At 33.2% G+C, this 20,743-nt stretch overlaps 1 protein-coding gene across 1 annotated transcript in view; it reads right to left on the reverse strand.

Annotated features, from left to right (window-relative positions):
- LOC145266449 (uncharacterized) overlaps positions 1–20,743 on the reverse strand; it is a 303,389-nt gene that overhangs the window by 239,774 nt on the left and 42,872 nt on the right. Inside the window, exons 6-8 of the mRNA XM_080122125.1 lie at positions 19,522–19,683; positions 14,007–14,168; positions 12,953–13,114 (exon numbers count right to left, since the gene is read on the reverse strand). Coding sequence (XP_079978251.1) covers positions 12,953–13,114; positions 14,007–14,168; positions 19,522–19,683 — 486 coding nt within the window. The remainder of the gene's footprint in view (positions 1–12,952; positions 13,115–14,006; positions 14,169–19,521; positions 19,684–20,743) is intronic.

A 20,743-nucleotide genomic window follows, 5' to 3' on the forward strand; every position in this document is an offset into this window, starting at 1 on the left:
CTTCATGCTTTGTATGTTGCGTTGTAGCGATGCTTTCGCTTCCTTGAACTCCTGCTTTAGTCTCGGCCAGTCCCTTTTGGGCGCTCCGAGCATTTTCTAGAGTGCGTTATTTTTTTGCTCTATAAGTTCATTGATTATGGCATCATTTTCGTCGAACCAGTCTTGAGTCTTTTGTTTCACGACACCTAGTACTTCACAGCTGACATTGTGTACGGTCGACTTTCTCCCATGAACCATCGTAGTCCGCACTTCCGAGAGCGATTTGTAGTTCTTTCTGCACGGCCTTGGACTTTAGCTTACCTGTGGCTAGCCTTTTGGGTGGCTGCGCACCTTGTGAACGGAATCTCCTCCTAATGTGGAGTTTCAGCTTGGCTCTAACAAGCATGTGATCCGTTCCACAGTCCGCACCCCTCATCACGCGAACCTTGCAGACATCCTGAATGTCTCTTCTTCTGGTGATAACATAGTCCAGGATATGACCGTGTCCAGAGTGAGGATGAAACCATGTCGCTTTATGGGCGGCCTTTTGCTGTGAGAACGTATTGCATATCACCAGCTCAAATTCAGAGCAAAGCTGTAAGAGGTGAAGTCCATTCCTATTCGTCTTACCCGTACCATATTTTTCCAACGGTGACCAAATCTCATGGTCATTTCCCACTCTAGCATTGAAATCCCCCAGCAGTATTATTTTATCCGCTTTCGGGGTTGAACATAGGGCTGCTCGTAACTCCTGGTAAAATGTAATGGTGTCTTTTTCGTCCCTGCAGAGCGTGGGAGCGTAGATGGAATATACGCTACCGAAAAGATTTCTCCCTATGGGTGCTCTAAGGTACATAATCCTATTAGACCGCGCGCATGGCTGTTCTAATCCTTTAACTAATTCGGTTCGGATGGAAAACCCCACCCCACCGACCCTCCTTTCCCCCTCCGGTTTTCCCTTCCAGAAGAAAGTGTATCCACCTCCCACTTCGGTTAGCTGATCTTCACCACTCAGGCGGGTTTCCGCCAGAGCAGCGATATCAATCCTATACCGCTTAAGTTCCTTCGCGACGATAGCCGTTCGTCGCTCAGGGTTAGAAGAAAAAATATCGTGGTCAATAAGTGTTCGGACGTTCCAGGTCGATATCATGAGTCTTTGTTTGTTCTTTTGGGTATTTTTCCTGCTTTAAGGAACAGCCGTCAACCGCAGTAAGCTGGCCAGCTCGGAGATGAACAGGCAATTTTTGGGTCACCTTTTCTAGACCCCTCCCTATAGAGAGGGTGAGCAGTGCTGTCCTCAAAAGGGCTGCTCAGACACTCAAGACCTCGCCGAGGCAAGCTGCTGTTCATTCAACTAAACAACGACGTTAGATGGGTCGAGAGTTGCACACGTGTGGAGTCATGACTGTCCACTTCCAGCTTGTTAGGCCTGTGGACGTCGCCATTTGTCAATCGCCATGTGACTTTGTAGAGGGTTGTCTGTACAGAAGATTAGCGTGTTTTACGCTTGTACGACACGTAGAACACGCTCTTTCTCCACTAAGCCAATAACCAGTGACAGGCTAAGCAAGATGACTGATTGGCGGAGTGGAGTGCAGGTTTACTTTCAGAATGTCCTTCTCCTAGATAGATGGCCTAACAAGACCTACGGGCCCATCTCTCCGGGTGGGCTTAACCAGCGCCTAGGCACCAAGCCAGGGATTTCTACGGCCCCGCACGGCAAAATTTTTTTTTTTTTTTAAATTATTTACACATATACACATATGTACATATACGCAATGGTGCTAGTTGGCCGTTGACCCCCCACAGAAGGGTTCATCCGCCCTTTGAAAGGTCTTGTTTTTAATCCTTCAGGGAGACTAGCCACCCTCCTCACCAGACAAGCTGGTGGGGGAACCGGTTTAGTCGCCGGTAGCCCGACCATGTGGCCCGACCATGTGGCAGGTAGTACTGGGTTACATGGTACCAGTAGCATATAGCATGACCTGACATACACACACATATATATATACATACACACATATGTATGCACGCACACATTATATATATACACGCACACATTATATATATATATATATATATATATATATATATATATATATATATATATATATATAAAGCTTTAGCATTTGTTTACATCCCCCGAGGACAAAGCAAGAAGTTTTACACTTTGAACAAAGTTTTTTAATTAAAATGTGCAATAACAAGACGAGTATGTAAAACCGTTTTTTATAATAAGCTTAGTAAATAGCAAAGTTTGTTTTTATTTTTATATAAAAAGTTGTAAAAAGATTTGTAAATAAAATTATGTATCTTTAATTTTTTTGTTTGCTCATAGTACAAACATGTAAACTTTTTTATTCTATATTTTATTTACAAAGTTTTGTTATAAACACACATTTTTAAATTTTAAATAAAACTGTTATCCAATAAAACCATTTTTAAATGGCAATCTCCTAACTTTACCATCGTTTGCAGGCAAAGATTTTGTTTTTATGAAAAAATAAATTATTAAAAAATTGTAAATAAAATGTATTTAAGCAATGTTTTTCGTTTGTTTGCCTGCGGTAAAATTTTATTTAATCTGTAAAGTTTAAAAGAAATATATTTGTATATTTTTTTTATTACTCTGTAAAGTGTATACAATTTAAAATGGTGTTTTTTGATTAAAATGTTTTTGCGTATTACCCCTTTTTCGACGGCTTATAATGGCAAAGTTAAAAAATATTTGTATTAAAAAAAGCAATTTTAATGACAAGCTTATTTTGTTATACGCTTATTTTTAATTAACAATAAGCTTTTTATAAATAAAACCGTTGTTAAATAGTAAAACTTTTTTCGTTAATAAAAATCTGTGACCTAAAAGTTATAAAAGTATGATTCAACTCAGTTAGAACTTCCGGTTCAGTTGAATCGCAAAAAGAGGATCACATAAACATTTTATTCCTTCTACCCTAATTGATATTCTACTAATAGACTACCTAGTACTTACCTTTCCCAATACAATTGATATAAAAAGAATTTAACCATGGTCTCCTTGCACCTCCAAGAAATAACTTCTGCGACGGTAAATGAACTTCAACAGATTGAGTTTTCACAGCAGTCTCTCCATGATAAAGTTGTAATTAAGAAAAGAAGCCGTTCAACGCCTGATATTCAAATATCTCAGCCAGGCATTAGCAACAACAAAGTGTATATTCGTAGCTTTAATGGTACCAACGGAAAAGTTAGCTTTGCGGCTGTGAACTAAAAAAGGCATTGTTCTGCTTTCCTTGTTTGTTGTTAAGGGGTGATGTAACATGGACAAAAGATAGTTTTAGAACTATTAGCAAAATGAAAGATAGAACTGAAAAGCATGAGAAGCACGTTGACAATGTAGTTTCCCTATCAATTTTGGGGACCATAAATATTAAAGCAAAACTTAGTGAGGCCTGCAGACTTTCAATCAATCATCATAACATGAATGTTAAGAAGAACCGTAAAATTTTATCTAAAATAATAGATTGCATTTTCTTTTGTGGGAACTTTGAAACTCCCTCACGAGAACATGATGAAAAAGATGATTCAGTAAATCCAAGTGTATTTAGAGGATTTTTAAATTTTGCATCTTAATTAGATCCAGATTTAAAGAATCACTTAGAAACCAGTAATGTCTTCAAAGGTGTTTCCAAGACTATTCAGAATGACATACTTGACTGTCTTTTACAAATATACCATAATGAAATAAGGGCAGAAATTAGCAAAGCTTCCTTTATAGCTGTCATGGCTGACGAAATAACAGATGTGTTTGAACATACACAAATGATCATTGTTTTACGGTACGTCTTGGATGAAAAAATACTTGAACGCATTTGGGGATTCTTTATTCCAGAAAACCAAACCGCTGATAGGATATCAAAATGTATTCTACAACAATTAGATATAATCCTTCAAGGGAATCGCCAAAAACTGATAGCTCAGACATTTGATGATGCAAATGTCATGAAAGGCAAAAAAGCTGGTGCTCAGGTGAAAATAAAAGCAGTTTATAGTAATGCGCATTTCACTCACTGTTATATGCATCAACTTAATTTAATAATGAGGAATGCAGCAAGCATTACACGAAATGCTAGAATATTTATCTCTAACATTTTGGCTATTCCGACTTTCTTTTCTAGATCACCACAGCGTCTGTCCATTTTTCAAGAAGCATCTGGATGTAAGCATTCTACGTGTATCCGCCACAAGGTGGAACTTTAACATACATAAATAGAGTTCATGAAAATGTTCAAGCATAAAAAAACTGTCACTGAAATTCAGTCAACATCATATGTAAATGAGACCGTTGCAGAAGCGACAGGAATTCTGAAATATTTGAACGATGAAAATTTCATATTTTGGTTTGAGCTATTTCATAAAATTATGTCTCATGTTGAAATTATTTCTCGGGAAATTAGCATATATAAAGTCAATGAATACGTAACAAATTTCAAAACTGCTATTTTAGAGATAAGAAACACCAAATACTGTGAAAATTCTTCACAAACACTCAAGGGCGAAGCTAAAGAACTGTGTGACTATATATCTGTTGATATAACGGACAGATATTCTTCAACTAAACATTTAATACTTGCTAAATTGTTTTACAAGATAAGCTTTACTAGTTTTAAGAAAAAAAAACTACCTACAGAAGAGATATCCTTGACAACTGAAGCATATCCCATGATTGACAAAGAAAAGTTTGAAACTGAGCTAGAAATATTTTATAGTAGGTCAGATATCCATGAGTATTGCAAAGTAATTGATCTCCTGAAATTTATTTTGGAAAACAATTTAAACGATGTTCTTAGTGAAATCACAAAACCCATAAAAATTATCTTGACAATTCCCATGACTACATAAGAGATAGAACGTTGTTTTTCAACTCTGAAAAGAATAAAAACTTTTCTAAGAAACACCATGGGTTGCGAAAGACTAAATGCACTTGCAGTGCTTTCAATTGATAAAAAAAAGTTCTTCAGCAGTCATTCAGAAGTTAAGGAGAAAATTATCAATCTTTTCTCACAAATTAAAACAAGAAGAATGGAGTTTACTTTCAAATGAATGTAATAAGTAAAATATTTAAAATATTTACATCTATTTAGGATTCCTTTAAGTCATTGTATTTTTATACGTGTGCATACGTATAAATTATGTATAATTTTATGTTTGTTTTATTTTTACACAATATTAAAAAAATAGGTGTTTTCTTTATAACAGCACCCCCACTAATCTTAGGCACGAGCCGCCACTGCTCCTCAGTCCATCCTCTTGCTCATGTAGACATGAAAAAAAATTCCAGATTAATATTTCTCCTACTTCCTACTCGTTAATTTATTGATTCGATATAATTGCTGCACCGATTTATGTTGATTAACCATTGTTTTTGCTTCTATCAACTTTTTCTTTGATTTCTCCCATATGTTAATTTGCATGGATTAGCATAATCTATATAACCCTCTTGGTTCACAACTAAAATAGATACTAAACCACTCGTGGATCAGCTAGCTTCCTTTTAACCCCCCCCCACTGGAACCTGAGCCCTTATCCTAAAATATCACACACACCAAATTTTTATTTACACAATTTATTTCCAGAATCTCACCTATCATTTTAATTTATTTCAACTTTTAACCTAAAATACATCTTTTTTGAACTTTTGAAATGTATATGGTCTCCCATCTGAAAACCACCTGCTATGTCCTTTTCTTTACATATATGTAATCATAATCTTCCGTGCCTCACTTTGTTTCTCTGACCTGAATATTATAGCTAGATTCATGTATATGTTTTCACACACACACACACACACACACACATATTTATTTATTTATTTATTTATGTATTTATGTTTTGTTTACAGAAAGTTTAGATGAAATAAGTCATTGGCACAGCCGGTTTAAAACCAGATAACAATATGCTCTTATTTTCGGATTTTCCTTATAATAGACCACTCTGCTGGATTTTGCCCCCAAAATATAACTAGTAATATATATATATATATATATATGAGAAGCTCGTTGTTTGTTTGTTTGTTTACGAACAGGCGATTTGAGCACTATAAAGTGGTGGCCGGTGTCTATTTAAATAGACATTCCAACGAGTTATTTACGGGCATCGATTCCACGGTTGAGTGGGAGAACTACCGACTGTCAACAGGACGGTTCTAGGTTCAAGGTTCAATCCTTGGCTTGGGAGAGATGCTAGTCTAGCGGCACTGATGAGTTGTGATAGAACGAAACAGGACTGTATGTCCATGACTACAAATATATTTTAATCCCCCCTCTTTGGGTAGAGCACTGTCGTAAATAATCTCACCCACTACTTAATTGGCTGAAAATGCGAAGCTCGTTGTTTATTTGTTTACGAACAGGCGATTTCAGCACTATAAAGGTGGTGGCAGGTGTCTATTTAAATAGACATTCCGACGAGTTATTTACGGGCGTCGATCCCAGGTCGAGTGGGAGAACTGCCGACTGTAAACACGACGGTTCTAGGTTCAATTCTTGGCTTGGGAGAGATGCTAGCTAATCTAGGACGGGTATTACACAACACATGTATGAAATATTTTTTACCTTCCCTAGAACAGGTAATTTACAGCATGTATATGAAATAATAATAATAATGATTTGTGATACAACGAAACAGGACCGTATGTCGATGACTACAACTATATATATATATATAGGACCATCCACTTATGAAGTGTTTCCTTTTCAGATTAAATATGTTTTTAACTCTTTTTCAAAGTGTTTTTAACATGTTTTATTAACTATTTGCTCTTATATATATATATATATATATATATATATATATATATATATATATTTCTGTTTCCAAATATAACTAATAATATATATATATATATATGTGTGTGTGTGTGTGTGTGTGTTTCTATATGTATGTATATGTGTTTGTGTTTATATATATATACTAGCAGGGGTACACGACCTTGCTCAGGACCGTATAAAGCAATGAGAAAAATGACGTTGCTTTTTGAACATATCTATTATTCTTAGGATAGAGGAATTTTTGGTGTCTATGTATCATTTGCTTTCTAGAGCAAAATAATATTTTAACTTCTCTAGGACGGGTATTACACAACACATGTATGAAATATTTTTTACCTTCCCTAGAACAGGTAATTTACAGCATGTATATGAAATAATTTTACCTTCCCTAGGACGGGTAATGTACAAAACATTTAAAATAATTTTACCTACCCTCGGACGGGTAATGTAAATAGATATATGAAACAATTTACCATACTCTCGACAGGTATTGTACAACATATATGAACTAATTTCTCTTCCCACCAAGACTACCATAATTTTATGAAAAAATTAAGTCATTATTAGAAGATGGATTATTAGGATTTCCAAATAAATACGTAAATACATTGTTTTAGTTAGTGATTAGACAACCCTTGCTTCACCAAAAATTCATCATTACTGCGTTACTTCTCTCACTAGAACCACCACTGACACTATAATTTTAAGCGAAATTATATCATTTCTGAAAGATGATTCAGCAGGTTTTCCAAATTAATGCATGAGTACATTAACCTGCTTAGTGGTTGGGCGATCCTTGCTTCATCAATAAATTTACACATGTTGTGTTATTTTCCTTCCCCACCACCGACATCATAATTTTTTTAGCAAAATGATATCATTTCCGGAATAAGACTCTGCAGATTTTTCAAATAAATACATAAATAAATTGTCACGGTTAGAGATTAGGCAACTCTTGCTTCACGATCTAATTCGGCATTACTGTTTCTCCCTCCATCCAATCACTAACCCTGTAATTTTAGAGAAATGAAACATGATTTAGGAGGTCTTTTGAAATTATAACATAAATACATTGACGAGGTTATGGATTAGGCATTGCTTGCTTCAACATGAATTTCAATAATGCCGTGTTTCTTTCCCCCTAACAATCAACACCATAATTTTAAGAGAAATAACGTCATTTCTGAATGATGACGCAGCAAATTTTCAAAATTAATACATAAATAAATTGTCACGGTTAGAGATTAGGCAATACTTGCTTCACAAAAGATTTTAACATTACTGAACTCGGAACTATAATTTTAAGACAAATGATGTCACTTTTGGAAGATGTCTCAGCAGGATTTTTAAATTAATACCTAAATACATCGACACGGTTACTGATTAGGCAACCCTTGTTCACTAAAAATTTCCACATTACTGTGTTTCATTTTCTTTCCTCACTACCGACACTAAATCAAAAAAAGTGGAGAGGGGAATCTATGGTCATACTTTTGGTTTGTCTACGCTAATCCTAGTTAAGAGTTCTCAGTCACCATAATACCCCATACACACCAGATTCCCAATCAAATTATTTTTTTATTAATAATCTATACTATTAATAAAATTCCAAATGTTTATATATTTATGTGGGGGGGGGGATGTATACCAATAAAACTTTCGAACAGATGCACCGAATTGAAAAATTCTTCTTTTTGTTTTCCTTGAAAGGTGTGAGTCCTTAGATTGTCGTTATCTATATATTGTTCATAACGAACAATGCCGAGTCACACAACAAGCACGAAATAAGGGTTTAGGGGCCGTTTCGTTTTTGTGGAAAAGTTACCTGCCCATGTCAAGGGAATTTAGCACTGTCTATATACAGTTGCGGTAATATTTTTCAGCATACGGACAGGACTTGTGGTACAATGGATAACGTGTCTGACTACGGATCAAAAGATTCCAGGTTCGATTCCTGGCAAGTTAGTAATAATTTTAATCATCATTTTATCCAACGTTTACTCATTATCCATACCCTTAGTTAGGGTATTTTTTTGTTTTTCAGTGATTTTGTTTTGTGCATATGGGAATTTCCCATACTCCTAGTACACAAGGTAAGCGTTAGTGGTAAGACGCTGTTGACTGTACTTGATGTTGAGTGTACTCGATGTTGTGTTTGACTCGGCATTGTGTGTGTCGACGCGGTGCAGCCGCTAGTATAAATTATAATTTTTACATTTCGAAAGAGAGGAGGTTCGAAAATACACTCATTTTTTTTTTCATAATTTTTACACAGATAACCTAACAAAATCCTTAGTTAATGAAGAAAATATCATTTTTCGTAGTATCACCGTCATTTGAAAGACTATGGGAAAGATTGCATGCATTTTGAAATTTCCTTTTTTTTTTATTTTTTAAGGGACAACTACAAAAATATTTCTCAAATAAACTATTCATTAAACTTGTAAAACAATTTAACTATTTGTTTATTATTAAAAGTTATTTTTAGTTGATACAACGATTTCATTGGACGATTCATGATTATCTTATATTTATATAGCCAAGACATACATAACTATAAATAAAACTTCGATGTTTAATTTAATATATTATTATGGGAGTTAGTACCTTAAATGTAATGTAAACTGTTTATCACGCCTGATTGTTGGAATTCTACGGAAGCTCATAAAATTCTACGGAAGCTCATAAAATTTGATTTGCTTAAATAATTTTTGGGGGTCATTGATAAAACAAAATTATTAACACGTTTACATTTAATGCCTATAAATGCATTAAATGTAAACATAATAATGTGCTATTCTTTAACATGAGAAAACATCAATTATAAAAATGCCGATACAAATTTTTTTTTTAATCAGTCATGCTTGGTTTTCCATAGTATTTACTTGCATTTACTTTCATTTATAAAATTTTAAGGTAATTCAAGGCGATATTTGAACCATCTCTCGTTTTGTGTTTAATTCTATTTTTTTTTTCAAGGTAAGAAGTTTATTTTTATTATTATTATTATTACAAATTGTTTCTAAGACATCAATGAAGTCATTTCCTTTTAGCGAAAATGTATAACTGATTATTTTTAAGTTAGGACAATTAAAACATTATAAAGCAACATTGCATTTTGTACTATTTCTTTTTGTCATTTTTCTTTTTGTGTGAAAAATTAAAGTTTTTATTGTAATAAATCATTTTTATTGTGAAAAGTCACTTAGTGTTGTAAATGAGATAATACTATTATAAATAACCGAAAACTCAATGGCGTCTTGTTCTTATCTTGTATTGAGAATAAAATTCTTGTTTTGTTTTTTTTAACCTAATATTAAACTTTAAATGTTAAACGTTATTTAAATGTTAAACGTTATTTAAATGTTAAACGTTATTTAAATGTTTAAACGTTATTTAAATGTTAAACGTTATTTAAATGTTTAAACGTTATTTAAATGTTTAAACGTTATTTAAATGTTAAACGTTATTTAAATGTTAAACGTTATTTAAATGTTTAAACGCTATTTAAATGTTAAACGTTATTTAAATGTTTAAACATTATTTAAAGGCTTAAACGTTATTTAAATGTTAAACGTTATTTAAATGTTTAAACGTTATTTAAATAATGTTTTTAAAATACAGGATGCCTGGTTTTGGAAAATGCATTGTTAACATAACTAATGAACTAATGATGTACTGCGTGCAAGACATTATTAAAAAAAAACAACAAAAAAAAACACATACATTTTATTTGTGTTGCTGCAAGCGTCAATGCTCGCGGAGCGCGCCAAAACCTTCTGGTGCCATTCCGACCAAAGACAAGTTAGAACAAAACATTTCCCCAACTCACGTGTTTCCTTGGCCCACAGTGGTTCAGTGACTTGGGATGATATTTTTATGGTTCTAATAGGCTTTCAGTGCATGTAACTAATTTATATATGTACTTGCTCGATAAGCGAACACTGTGATATGTCAATTAGCGTTGTAAATGGGATAATAATACGATAAATAACCCCAAACTCAGTAGCGTTTCTAACTCTTAGGGCGCCAAGTGACCTAGTCAATAATAAAATTTAAATTAATCAATTAAATATAATTTATGTGTAGTAATAAAATTTTGTAAAAACCGTTATTAGCATTTCATTGACGTGGGTGGGGGAAAAGTGAAAATAAAAGTATTAGTAAGGCTCTCCCAACCCCTTCTAGATAAGAGATTGCACACTGTTTTCCAACTTGATGGGGACCAAAAACAAGCAGGTCGATCTCTAGATGGGAAGAAAGAAAATATAGGGTGAGAAAGTTAGGGGCATGTGATGTCACTCCAAGATGGAATAAATGGTATATATATATATATATATATATATATATATATATATATATATATATATATATATATATATATATATATATATATATATATATATCACTTTTGAAGAACACTGAACGTAGTGTCATAATTAATTGCTGGGGGTTTAGGTTATTTTTTTTCTATATTATATTTTAAACAAACCATTAAAAAGAAACTTTCGAAAAGAAGACCAAAATACACTTCTAAAGCATATTTTGGTTTTCTTTTCGAAAGTTTGTTTTTAATGGTTTATGTTTAAACTATGGAAGAAAAAAACCTAAACCCTCAGCAATTAATTATGACATTACGTTCAGTGTTCTTCAAAAGTGTTATAAAATTATGTACGCATAAAAATCTTACATATATATATATATATATATATATATATATATATATATATATATATCCACACTAACTTTTATATATATATATATATATATATATATATATATATATATATATATCCACACTAACGTAATGTACTTGCAATAACCCTTCTCCCTGAGTGGCTTCCGGGCCTTGATAAGTGGTGATCACTGTGTAAATATATATATATATATATATATATATATATATATATATATATATATATATATATAGTTCAGAAATTAAAGTTTAGAAAATTAAGAATTTTGGAGAAGTAAAGTGGACATATAAATATTAATATTAATATTCATAGGATAATCCGAACCAGATGAAAAATGCGCGATATTCAAGATAGAGCATTGGGAAGGAAATTAAAATTTTGTTAAATAGAATTTACAATATTTATTATTCGACCCAAGCGATACGGGTTGAAAATGAAAATTTCCTTATTCATTTCAAAGAAAAATTAATTAGCAAAATAACCTTTATAGGCTGGCTTTCGATTTAGATTAAACACTTCAAAATGTGAGAGAAGTCATATTTTTGAAAATATAGGCCAAAAGGTTATTCCACGTGAAATCTACATATGAAGATAAAAGGTGGAAACGTAGCAAAATCCAAAAATAAATTGATTGGTTAGAGGTTAAATGACCAACGAAAATTCAAAGGTATAGGCAATAACGCAAGTCATGGAAAGTGTATTTGTAAAATTGATAAAAAAAACCAGGTCATATACAAGTAGGTCCATAAATGCAAGAAAAGTTCTCTTGTGTAGTAACTATGTCTTGAAAAAATTTAGAAGTTTGAGAAATTTAGATTGAGGGTGAAAATACTACCTTTGGCCATAGTCACAAGACGGGAAACAGATTTCACGACCTCAAATCTAAACAAGCACACAACGTATAACTATAATGACGTGTAATTAACTCTAGACTAAATTGACGCGGTTAGCTCCCTAATATTTGCGTTTTTTTTATTATTATGCTGTGTCAATGTATTTATGTAATTATTTGAAAAACATTCTGAGTTCTATCCAAGAAATTATATCATTTTTAGTGAAAATTCGTATTCGGAAGGGAAAAACACAGTAATATGAAATTTTTTAGTGAAGCCAGAGTTGCTTAATCACTTAACTTCTCAATGTATTTATTTGTAAAATCTGCTGAGTAATCTTCCGAAAATTACATATTTTTTCCAAAAATTTTAGGTTATAGTATTGGTAAATCTTAAGTGGAAGAAGTTCCAAAACGGTTTCATTTTAAAGATTTTCAAGTGATCTTATATTTTTAATCAGGCGTGTATGTAAACGTTCATGTAGCACAGAAGTTGGGTTAAAAAGCCACCTACGTGCACACAGCCGCACAGCAGTTAACTGAAGAGATGATAAACTTCTTTCAAGAAGATACAATATATTTATACATATACTCTACATGATATGGTACTTGGGAATTAAAATGATATGACTTACGGATAGAACAGTTTTCATATAAGGTGGATCCAGTCGTCATCGTTGTTGCGTTTATTCCACAGGAAATACAAGCGGGTTGATGTTCAAATTGACGATAATATCCACGAGGACATTCTTCGCATGTCCCGTTTTCCATAAGCTGATAACCAGGTTTACAAATGCCTGCAAAAAATATAAATTACATTATAATAACATTTAAAATGATAGATACACAGGGAAGTAATACAGTAATGAGCCACTTATCGTTATAGTACTCTTTTTCTTCTTTTCTGTGACTATATGTCTCTGTTGCTGCAGTATATGCATAGTTGTGCCCCTTGAACTATTTTCAAGTTATCTCACCTAAATTATACTGACAATCAATGAGAATGACGCTACATTCGAGAGATTAATTTCAGTTGTGCGTAATATATATATATATATATATATATATATATATATATATATATATATATATATATATACTTCAGAATAATGTAATGCAATAAACCTACTGGTATGCAAATCCAGTGATTATCGGTCTTACAAAATATTATTGGATGTAATATTTTATAAACACAATCCCAGCTAAATAAAAATTGCTTAATATACCAGATAGAGGAAATAAATCATAATTTAGTAATTTAAATTTTATGATTTGAAACGGTTAAATTTCAAATCTAGAATTTTTAATATATGCAAGACAAATAATACATTTCAATAAGTATAAGTATACTTATTGAAATATATTCTTTGTCTTACATATTGCATATAATAACAATTCTAGATTTGAAATTTAACCGTTTCAAATCATAAAATTTAAATTACGATATATATATATATATATATATATATATATATATATATATATATATATATATATATATATATGATTACTTCATGTAATCCGTAAGGTGGGCATCACATTGCTCACATTGAAACTCAAACAGACTCGATTTATTGTTTGGTAAATTTCTGGAACTGAATTAAAACTCTCGGCTATGTAGAGAGAGAGAGAGAGAGAGAGAGAGAGAGAGAGAGAGAGAGAGAGAGAGAGAAAGAGAGGAATACTTACAAAAGCAGAGATCAGAAAAAATGGATCCGTATGTATATGTAGTTGTGCCCAACTTACAAGGCTTACAGAAGCTTTGACCGCTAGAATTTTGGTAAAAACCAATATCGCAAGGTGTACAATTCTTATTATTCTTGTTAAAATAGAATCCGGATGCACAGATTTCTGGAATAACAAAAAAATAAAAAAAGAAAGAAAAACAAACATAAATATGGAGGTAATAAAGTTTTTCTGTTGGTTTTTAGTCTAACTATCTATCTATCTATCTATCTATCTATCTATAAAACTCCGTGGACCGTCCGGATGATCTTGCCTGCTTGCTTGAATCTTGTATAATTGTTTTGGACGATCGGGCGATTCTATCTTTCAAAAAAGGGGTGGCAAGTGAATTATATATATATATATATATATATATATATATATATATATATATATATATATATATATATATATATATAGGGTGCGTCTCGTATTTGAGAACATATATTTCCTTTAAAAAATAATCAATTAAAGTTTCTATTCGAGACCTAAACCGTCGGCAGGCATGTTAAATATGGTCCTCGTTGATATCCTGCATTATTCTGACTATAGATGCTTTCAGAGAATCTTTAGTGTTATGGGGATGTTCATGAACATCTCTCTCAACAACGCCCCACACATAATATTCCAACGGATTTAGGTCTGGAGAGATTGGAGGCCACAACTTGAGGGTAATGTGATCCTGGAAATTCTCTGCTAACCATTCGTGTGTCTTCTGAGCCTTATGTGGCGGTGCAGAGTCTTGTTGAAAGATGTAGGGCCTTCCATTTCTTACTCTATCAATCCAAGGCTTTACAACAGTACTTAGGACTTCAATGTAAGCAGCAGAATTGATTTTTAATCCTTGTGGAAAGAAATGTGGTGGCATCACATGTCTCTCATTGCTAACCACCCCCAAAACCATAACAGTTGCTGGAAATTTTATGTGCATGACTCTTCGAACTTCAGAAGGGTCAGCACATAGCCAACTGTCATTTCTTCGGTTTACCTTCTGGTCTTGGTCAAAATTATTTTCGTCTGAAAAAACTCAAAGAATGTGTTACTCAGCAGGATGTTTTAGTTTGCTTAAAAGCCTCTTGGATCTTACCAACTGATTTTCTTTGGTGGTCTCGAAAATAAACTGGCCTCTCTTCATCACATACGGCTTGTATCGAAGATTTTCATGACAAGTCCTACGAATTGTTGCTTCTGAGACATTAAGATCTTTTGCAATTGACCTCATTGACTTTTGAGGGCTCTCATCAATGATGTTCTGAACCCTTTGAACAAATTCAGGTATTCTTATGCTGTCAGAGCGTTGTTGATGCTTTTTGCGTTTAGCAACTGGAGAAATTGGGCCATTTTTGTCCTCTTGCTCTTTGCAAACTTTAAAGACAAACGATCGGCCAACTTTTAGAAATTGTGCAATTCGCAAATCACTGTGTTCTGCTATTATTGCAACTATTACAGCCTGTCTTTTCATTTCCTGAGTTATATTAATATCTGCCATAATTAATTTTCTGAAAGAAACAAAGTAAAAGATTAAATAATAGATAAAAGACATGAAAGAAGTGATGTTCTCAAATATCAGACGCACCCTGTATATATATATATATATATATATATATATATATATATATATATATACATACATATATATATATATATATATATATACATACATATATATATATATATATATATATATATATATATATATTCAGACAGACATTGTTATAAACAACACAAACCTTCTGTTTAGTAATATCTTTATTCAATTTTTCGTATTATCATTGTTGTGTATATATCGAACGCATGTATGGTCCAAGCATTTTTTCTTCTAAAAGTGTCCGCGGTTTTAACTTTTCGTGAGATTATCAGGAGTGTGCGTTAATGTCGGAAAGGAATTATAGTAGTTGAGGTGCGAGCAAGATTCATTGGGACTGCTGACAGCTGTGTGGCTTTGGTGTGGTAGGGGAAAGTGAGAAAAGCATGTTTGCTCTAGGGTTAGTGTCAGGAACGGGTGGGTGTGGAGATAGGAGGAGGAAATATGCAAGGCATTTGAGTGTATTGGTACTATTCTGAAATTTGACCTGATTAAGGGTAGTGTTTTGCGTTTTGATATGAATAGCTTCAAGGATTTTAAGTTTCTTTACATTCGTTTCGTGGTGTAGTATTTTAGTGTTGCAACTAGAATCTCTCTGAAAGGTGTTGATGATGGTTATTTTGTATCGGTGCAGGAATTAACTCTTGAAATTTAGAAGGTAAGAATTATAGCAGGTAGGGTTTTGTGTAGTTAGAAGTGCTAAAAACGTTATTGGAAGTGTGAATAATGACGTCAAGAAAAGGAATTTTGTTATTAACATTTAATTCAACAGTGAATTTGAGTGCGGATTTGTCTTGGAGAAGGTCCTTAAGTGTAAAAGTTTGTTGGGTGTTATTAGCAAGGAAGAAAATATCGTCTATATTCTTACATAAATAGAGGGTTTAATGTAATGTTTTTTTGCTGTTGGTGTGGTTGTTTAAAAAAAAAACGGAGTGTGTTCATAAAAAAGTATTTACCTATGCGTGGAAAAGGCGTTTATTCTTTTTTTAGGCTGACATTTGTTTGTTTTTTTTTGGGGGGGGCTGTGTGCTGACATGTGCAACGAGTTGCTTGGACAGTGAAGTGAATTGTTCGTTTAGAAGGAAAATTTTTGTTCGTGTTGACGTGGTGTGTCAAGTTGACAGTGTCTTCGCAAGTGAGTCTGCGGTAGTGTGTGTACATTGTCCCGCTAGTTGCACATTCGTTCGTATTGAACGGGGGTGTCCGGTTCCCGGCTGTCAACGAAACTTCCAGTTGTGAGTTTATCCGTGTGCGTTGTGCATCTCAACTCGTATTGTTGATTTAACTTCTTCCTATGTGTTGATAGGGATGTCCTGTAATTGTTTATTTGTTGTTGCATCTGCTGTGCGGGAGAGAATGTATATAGGCCCATGTGATTTTGCTCCTCACGTTTGTTGCAAGGTAATGTCAGGAAACTGTGAAAAATGTTTGTCGAGCTCGGATTTTTCTTTATATTCGGTATGAATTTGTTTCTTCACAAAATAAATTCTAGTTCGTTTATTTCAATAAACGCGTTGTTCGTTTCTTTCTCAATTCAATTCCTTTTTCCCATTTTGTACGACTGGGGGATATGCATAATATATCCACCAGTCCACTACAGTCTCCATGAAACGCATCAAATACTTGTTGTAAAATGATGAACTTGGGTAGGTGTTATGTTTGAAAACAAATTGATTCAGTTCAGTGAAGAATGTTCTTGATATTGGATGCTATAACTCAATTAGAGATTTTGCCTAGATTTACTTTCAGAAGCCTCATATCTTTCACTTTCATTATTTTGTCCTTTACTCCTCATATTCCATGAGTGATGTTTTTAATAAACGGAGAAGAAATGGTGTCTTCTGGGTTTGAATATATCCATCTAACATTTACCGTTTTTGAACTTGAAGTTTTATTTTTAGTTCCTTACATCAAGTGGCTTCATGCCTTGTCTAAAGCAGTTTCCATAAAAAAAATACTCAGATCCCTGATCTGTAACAGGTTGGTATTAAGAAAGGTATCCAGCTTTTTCAAGTCTCACCATATCATAATCATATTTTTTTATCAAACTCACCTCATGGATAAGGAAATGGATTCAAAGGTAAATATAATCTAATGCATAAAATGAACTCAGTTTTTTTCTGATTTATTATTGATAGCCTTGAATCTGATAAATTGACACTTAATTCTGCTTAGTCAATGTATTTTTCTTCATTTCACAGTGTTCTTTGTAATACAAGAATGTATTTTCCCAAAGTTTTTGTAAAAATACTTATTTTATTTCAGAATGAGGTTAAAATGGCGGAGCTTTTGTTTATAATCTAAACAGCAGCAGCTTACGAAATTGATGAATAATAATAAAAAAATTTTTTAACATTACAATATTTATTTAGAATATAGTAAACTAGTTATTTCTTAACATGTATAGTAATAGTCCATGTAAATCGGGTAGCTTGTGATCCTATTAGGATAGCCAGGAGCAACTGATAGATAAGAAAATATGATTAAGTGTAATAAAATACATGTCAAATGCAAACTGTTGCAATATTTTGTTCCTATAATGGGGTATGATCCCACACAGTCGGACGATTCTATTTATAAAAGATGCTGCTAAGAACTGACGAATCAAATTAACTACGTTCTGCTACCAACTAATCAGAAACTAAAATTGCTTCATAAATATTAAACCCTTTCTGGAGCAATTTCACATGTTCTTTTCCCGGGTTTCGACACGGTAAGAATATTTTGTTCTGTGGAACTGTCTACTACAAACAAGTCACCTCCCAGGACTTGTGTGTAACAGCGAACCATCTGAAACTGTTTCTGAAACTCAAAATGGCTTACCCTTCTGTTTTCTGTTATCCAGAAAGAAGAGTATCAAAACGTTGCAAGGAAAGAACAACATATAATATAATCGCATTAGCAAAGAAAGCTTAAAAATTACTTTAATTTGATTAAATTATTGAGACGATTACCATTGTGAGAACCTACTTATATCATACCACCCGTCCATTTGAAAATTGTGGCAGATAAGTGTAATAAAATACATGTAAAATGCAAACATTGTTATTATCCTTCTGTTTTCTGTTATCCAGAAAGAAGAGTATCAAAACGTTGCAAGGAAAGAACAACATATAATATAATCGCATTAGCAAAGAAAGCTTAAAAATATTAGGGATGCACACGATTTAATTGACTAGTGTGAATTTTGACAAGGTTTACATTTATTGCATGGTATGATAACCTTAATTAACAAAAAGAATCGTTCCCAGAGACGATGACGTAAAACTGGAGCAGAGGACAGATATCAAATGCCATAAACAAAACAGATATAACGATGAAGAATGACGTCACGTTTTCGAAAAGGGATAAAACTAAGGTTTTCAGATCAGTCTCTTTTTGGAAGCTGTGCAAAGAAAACAATGCTAATAAATGTAAAAATAATCTAAACAGAATGTTGCCTCAGTGTCACCATGTGTATTATTCATTTCAATAAGTTAACTCGATTAAAAAGTAGATTAGCTAACTATAACATCAGTCTCTTACTGGGTTGATTTTTCCAAATAAACCTTAAAGAAAATTCAGCGAATGTCTTCTTGTGTCTCTCCTGCATGAAAAGGCTTTTATTTATCTTAGTTAAACAGACAAATCAGTCGACAGTCTCTCATGAAATGCGATGAAGAGAAACAGCAATGAAAAAGAGAAGAAAAAACGTGTAGAAACATTACGCACATACATATAAAGGGGTTATTTTGTTATTGAAAATGTTATAATAGGCTCAAATATTTTTTGAATTAATGGATGAACTTTTGTAGAGGTTCTATTGACTATAATTGTAATTATCGATACATATGATATATGATAAGACTAAAAAGGGTAATATGTACTACTTATGTGTAGAACGTTCCAACTTACCATAACAATCATCAAGTTTTTGAGTTCCGACTTCTTGGGTTGTTTTAGTGTTTGGGCATTGCTCACAACTTGCTTGACCGCTCTTGCTCTGGTAATGTCCGACAGGGCAGTAGGAACAATTAAGTGTTCTTTCATTGTAGTAAGTACCAGGACCACATTGTACTGAAAAGAAAGTAGAAAAACAAAAGGTCAGAAGAATTAACGTTCTAAAAAAAAACAAAATGAATTCTTATTTATTATTTTACACTGTTTCTGCCATAAAAATTAAATCATAACATTTTTCCCGCTGTTTCTGCCATAAAAAATTAAATCATAACATCTTTCCCGCTGTTTCTGCCATAAAAAATTAAACCATAACATTTTTCCCGCTGTTTCTGCCATAAAAAATTACATCATAATGTCAATTTAAAAATTTGAACATTCGTCTAACAAAAATTATTCAGATGAAAAGCAAAAAAAAAAAACATGTTTCCCAACCAACTCGATTCATCTTAAGTGGCCACACTAGTTAAATCTACTTAGCCATCTCCAAATAGTTAACAATTACTTGTTGTAATATTTTTTTTTTTAAATTACATTTTCACCCCAAACAAGGCACATTGCCACTTTGGTGTAGGAGGCTACTATCAGGGGCAGCAACTACTGGGGCACTATGTTGGGATTTGCGCAGCAAGATGTCGGTTCACGTTGCACTTGAACTTCTGCATGTCAGTACAGTTAGAGAAGCAGGAACATGGAATGGAATTCCAGAGTCTAGCGGTTCTGGGGAAGAAACTACTGGAGTAGAAAATGGAAAAACCTAAGGTAAAAGTCCTAATCCGCACTAACGCTTTTCTAACAAGCCTCCCCACAAAACTGCTTCCACTGCATGCCTATGTAGCAAGATGTGACACACGGTCAGAAAATGAAGAATGTCAAATCAGCACCTCTAAAGGAGAACTTTGACCTAGAAAAATTGCCTGGGCAGCCCCATGCAGTAGGCAATAAACTTACTCCCCTTGAAAACTGGGTTGCAAGGTTTGGAAGGTTGACTTTGTTGATTGTCAAGATTCTAGACTGGTACTTCTACCCTGATCTCCAAGCAACCGCAGCGAAGACGAAACCCACCCCTATTCAATAAAAATTGTGTGATGATATGCCTTCATAAATTTGGGTGATTCTATTCATAACCATGTGTGATAAAAATGAACCAATCAGATACCAGAACAGCTTCATAAAATAT

The sequence above is a fragment of the Euprymna scolopes genome, chromosome 41 (genome assembly GCF_053919585.1).
Source record: "Euprymna scolopes isolate OS-2025 chromosome 41, ASM5391958v1, whole genome shotgun sequence".
Lineage (NCBI taxonomy): Eukaryota > Metazoa > Mollusca > Cephalopoda > Sepiida > Sepiolidae > Euprymna > Euprymna scolopes.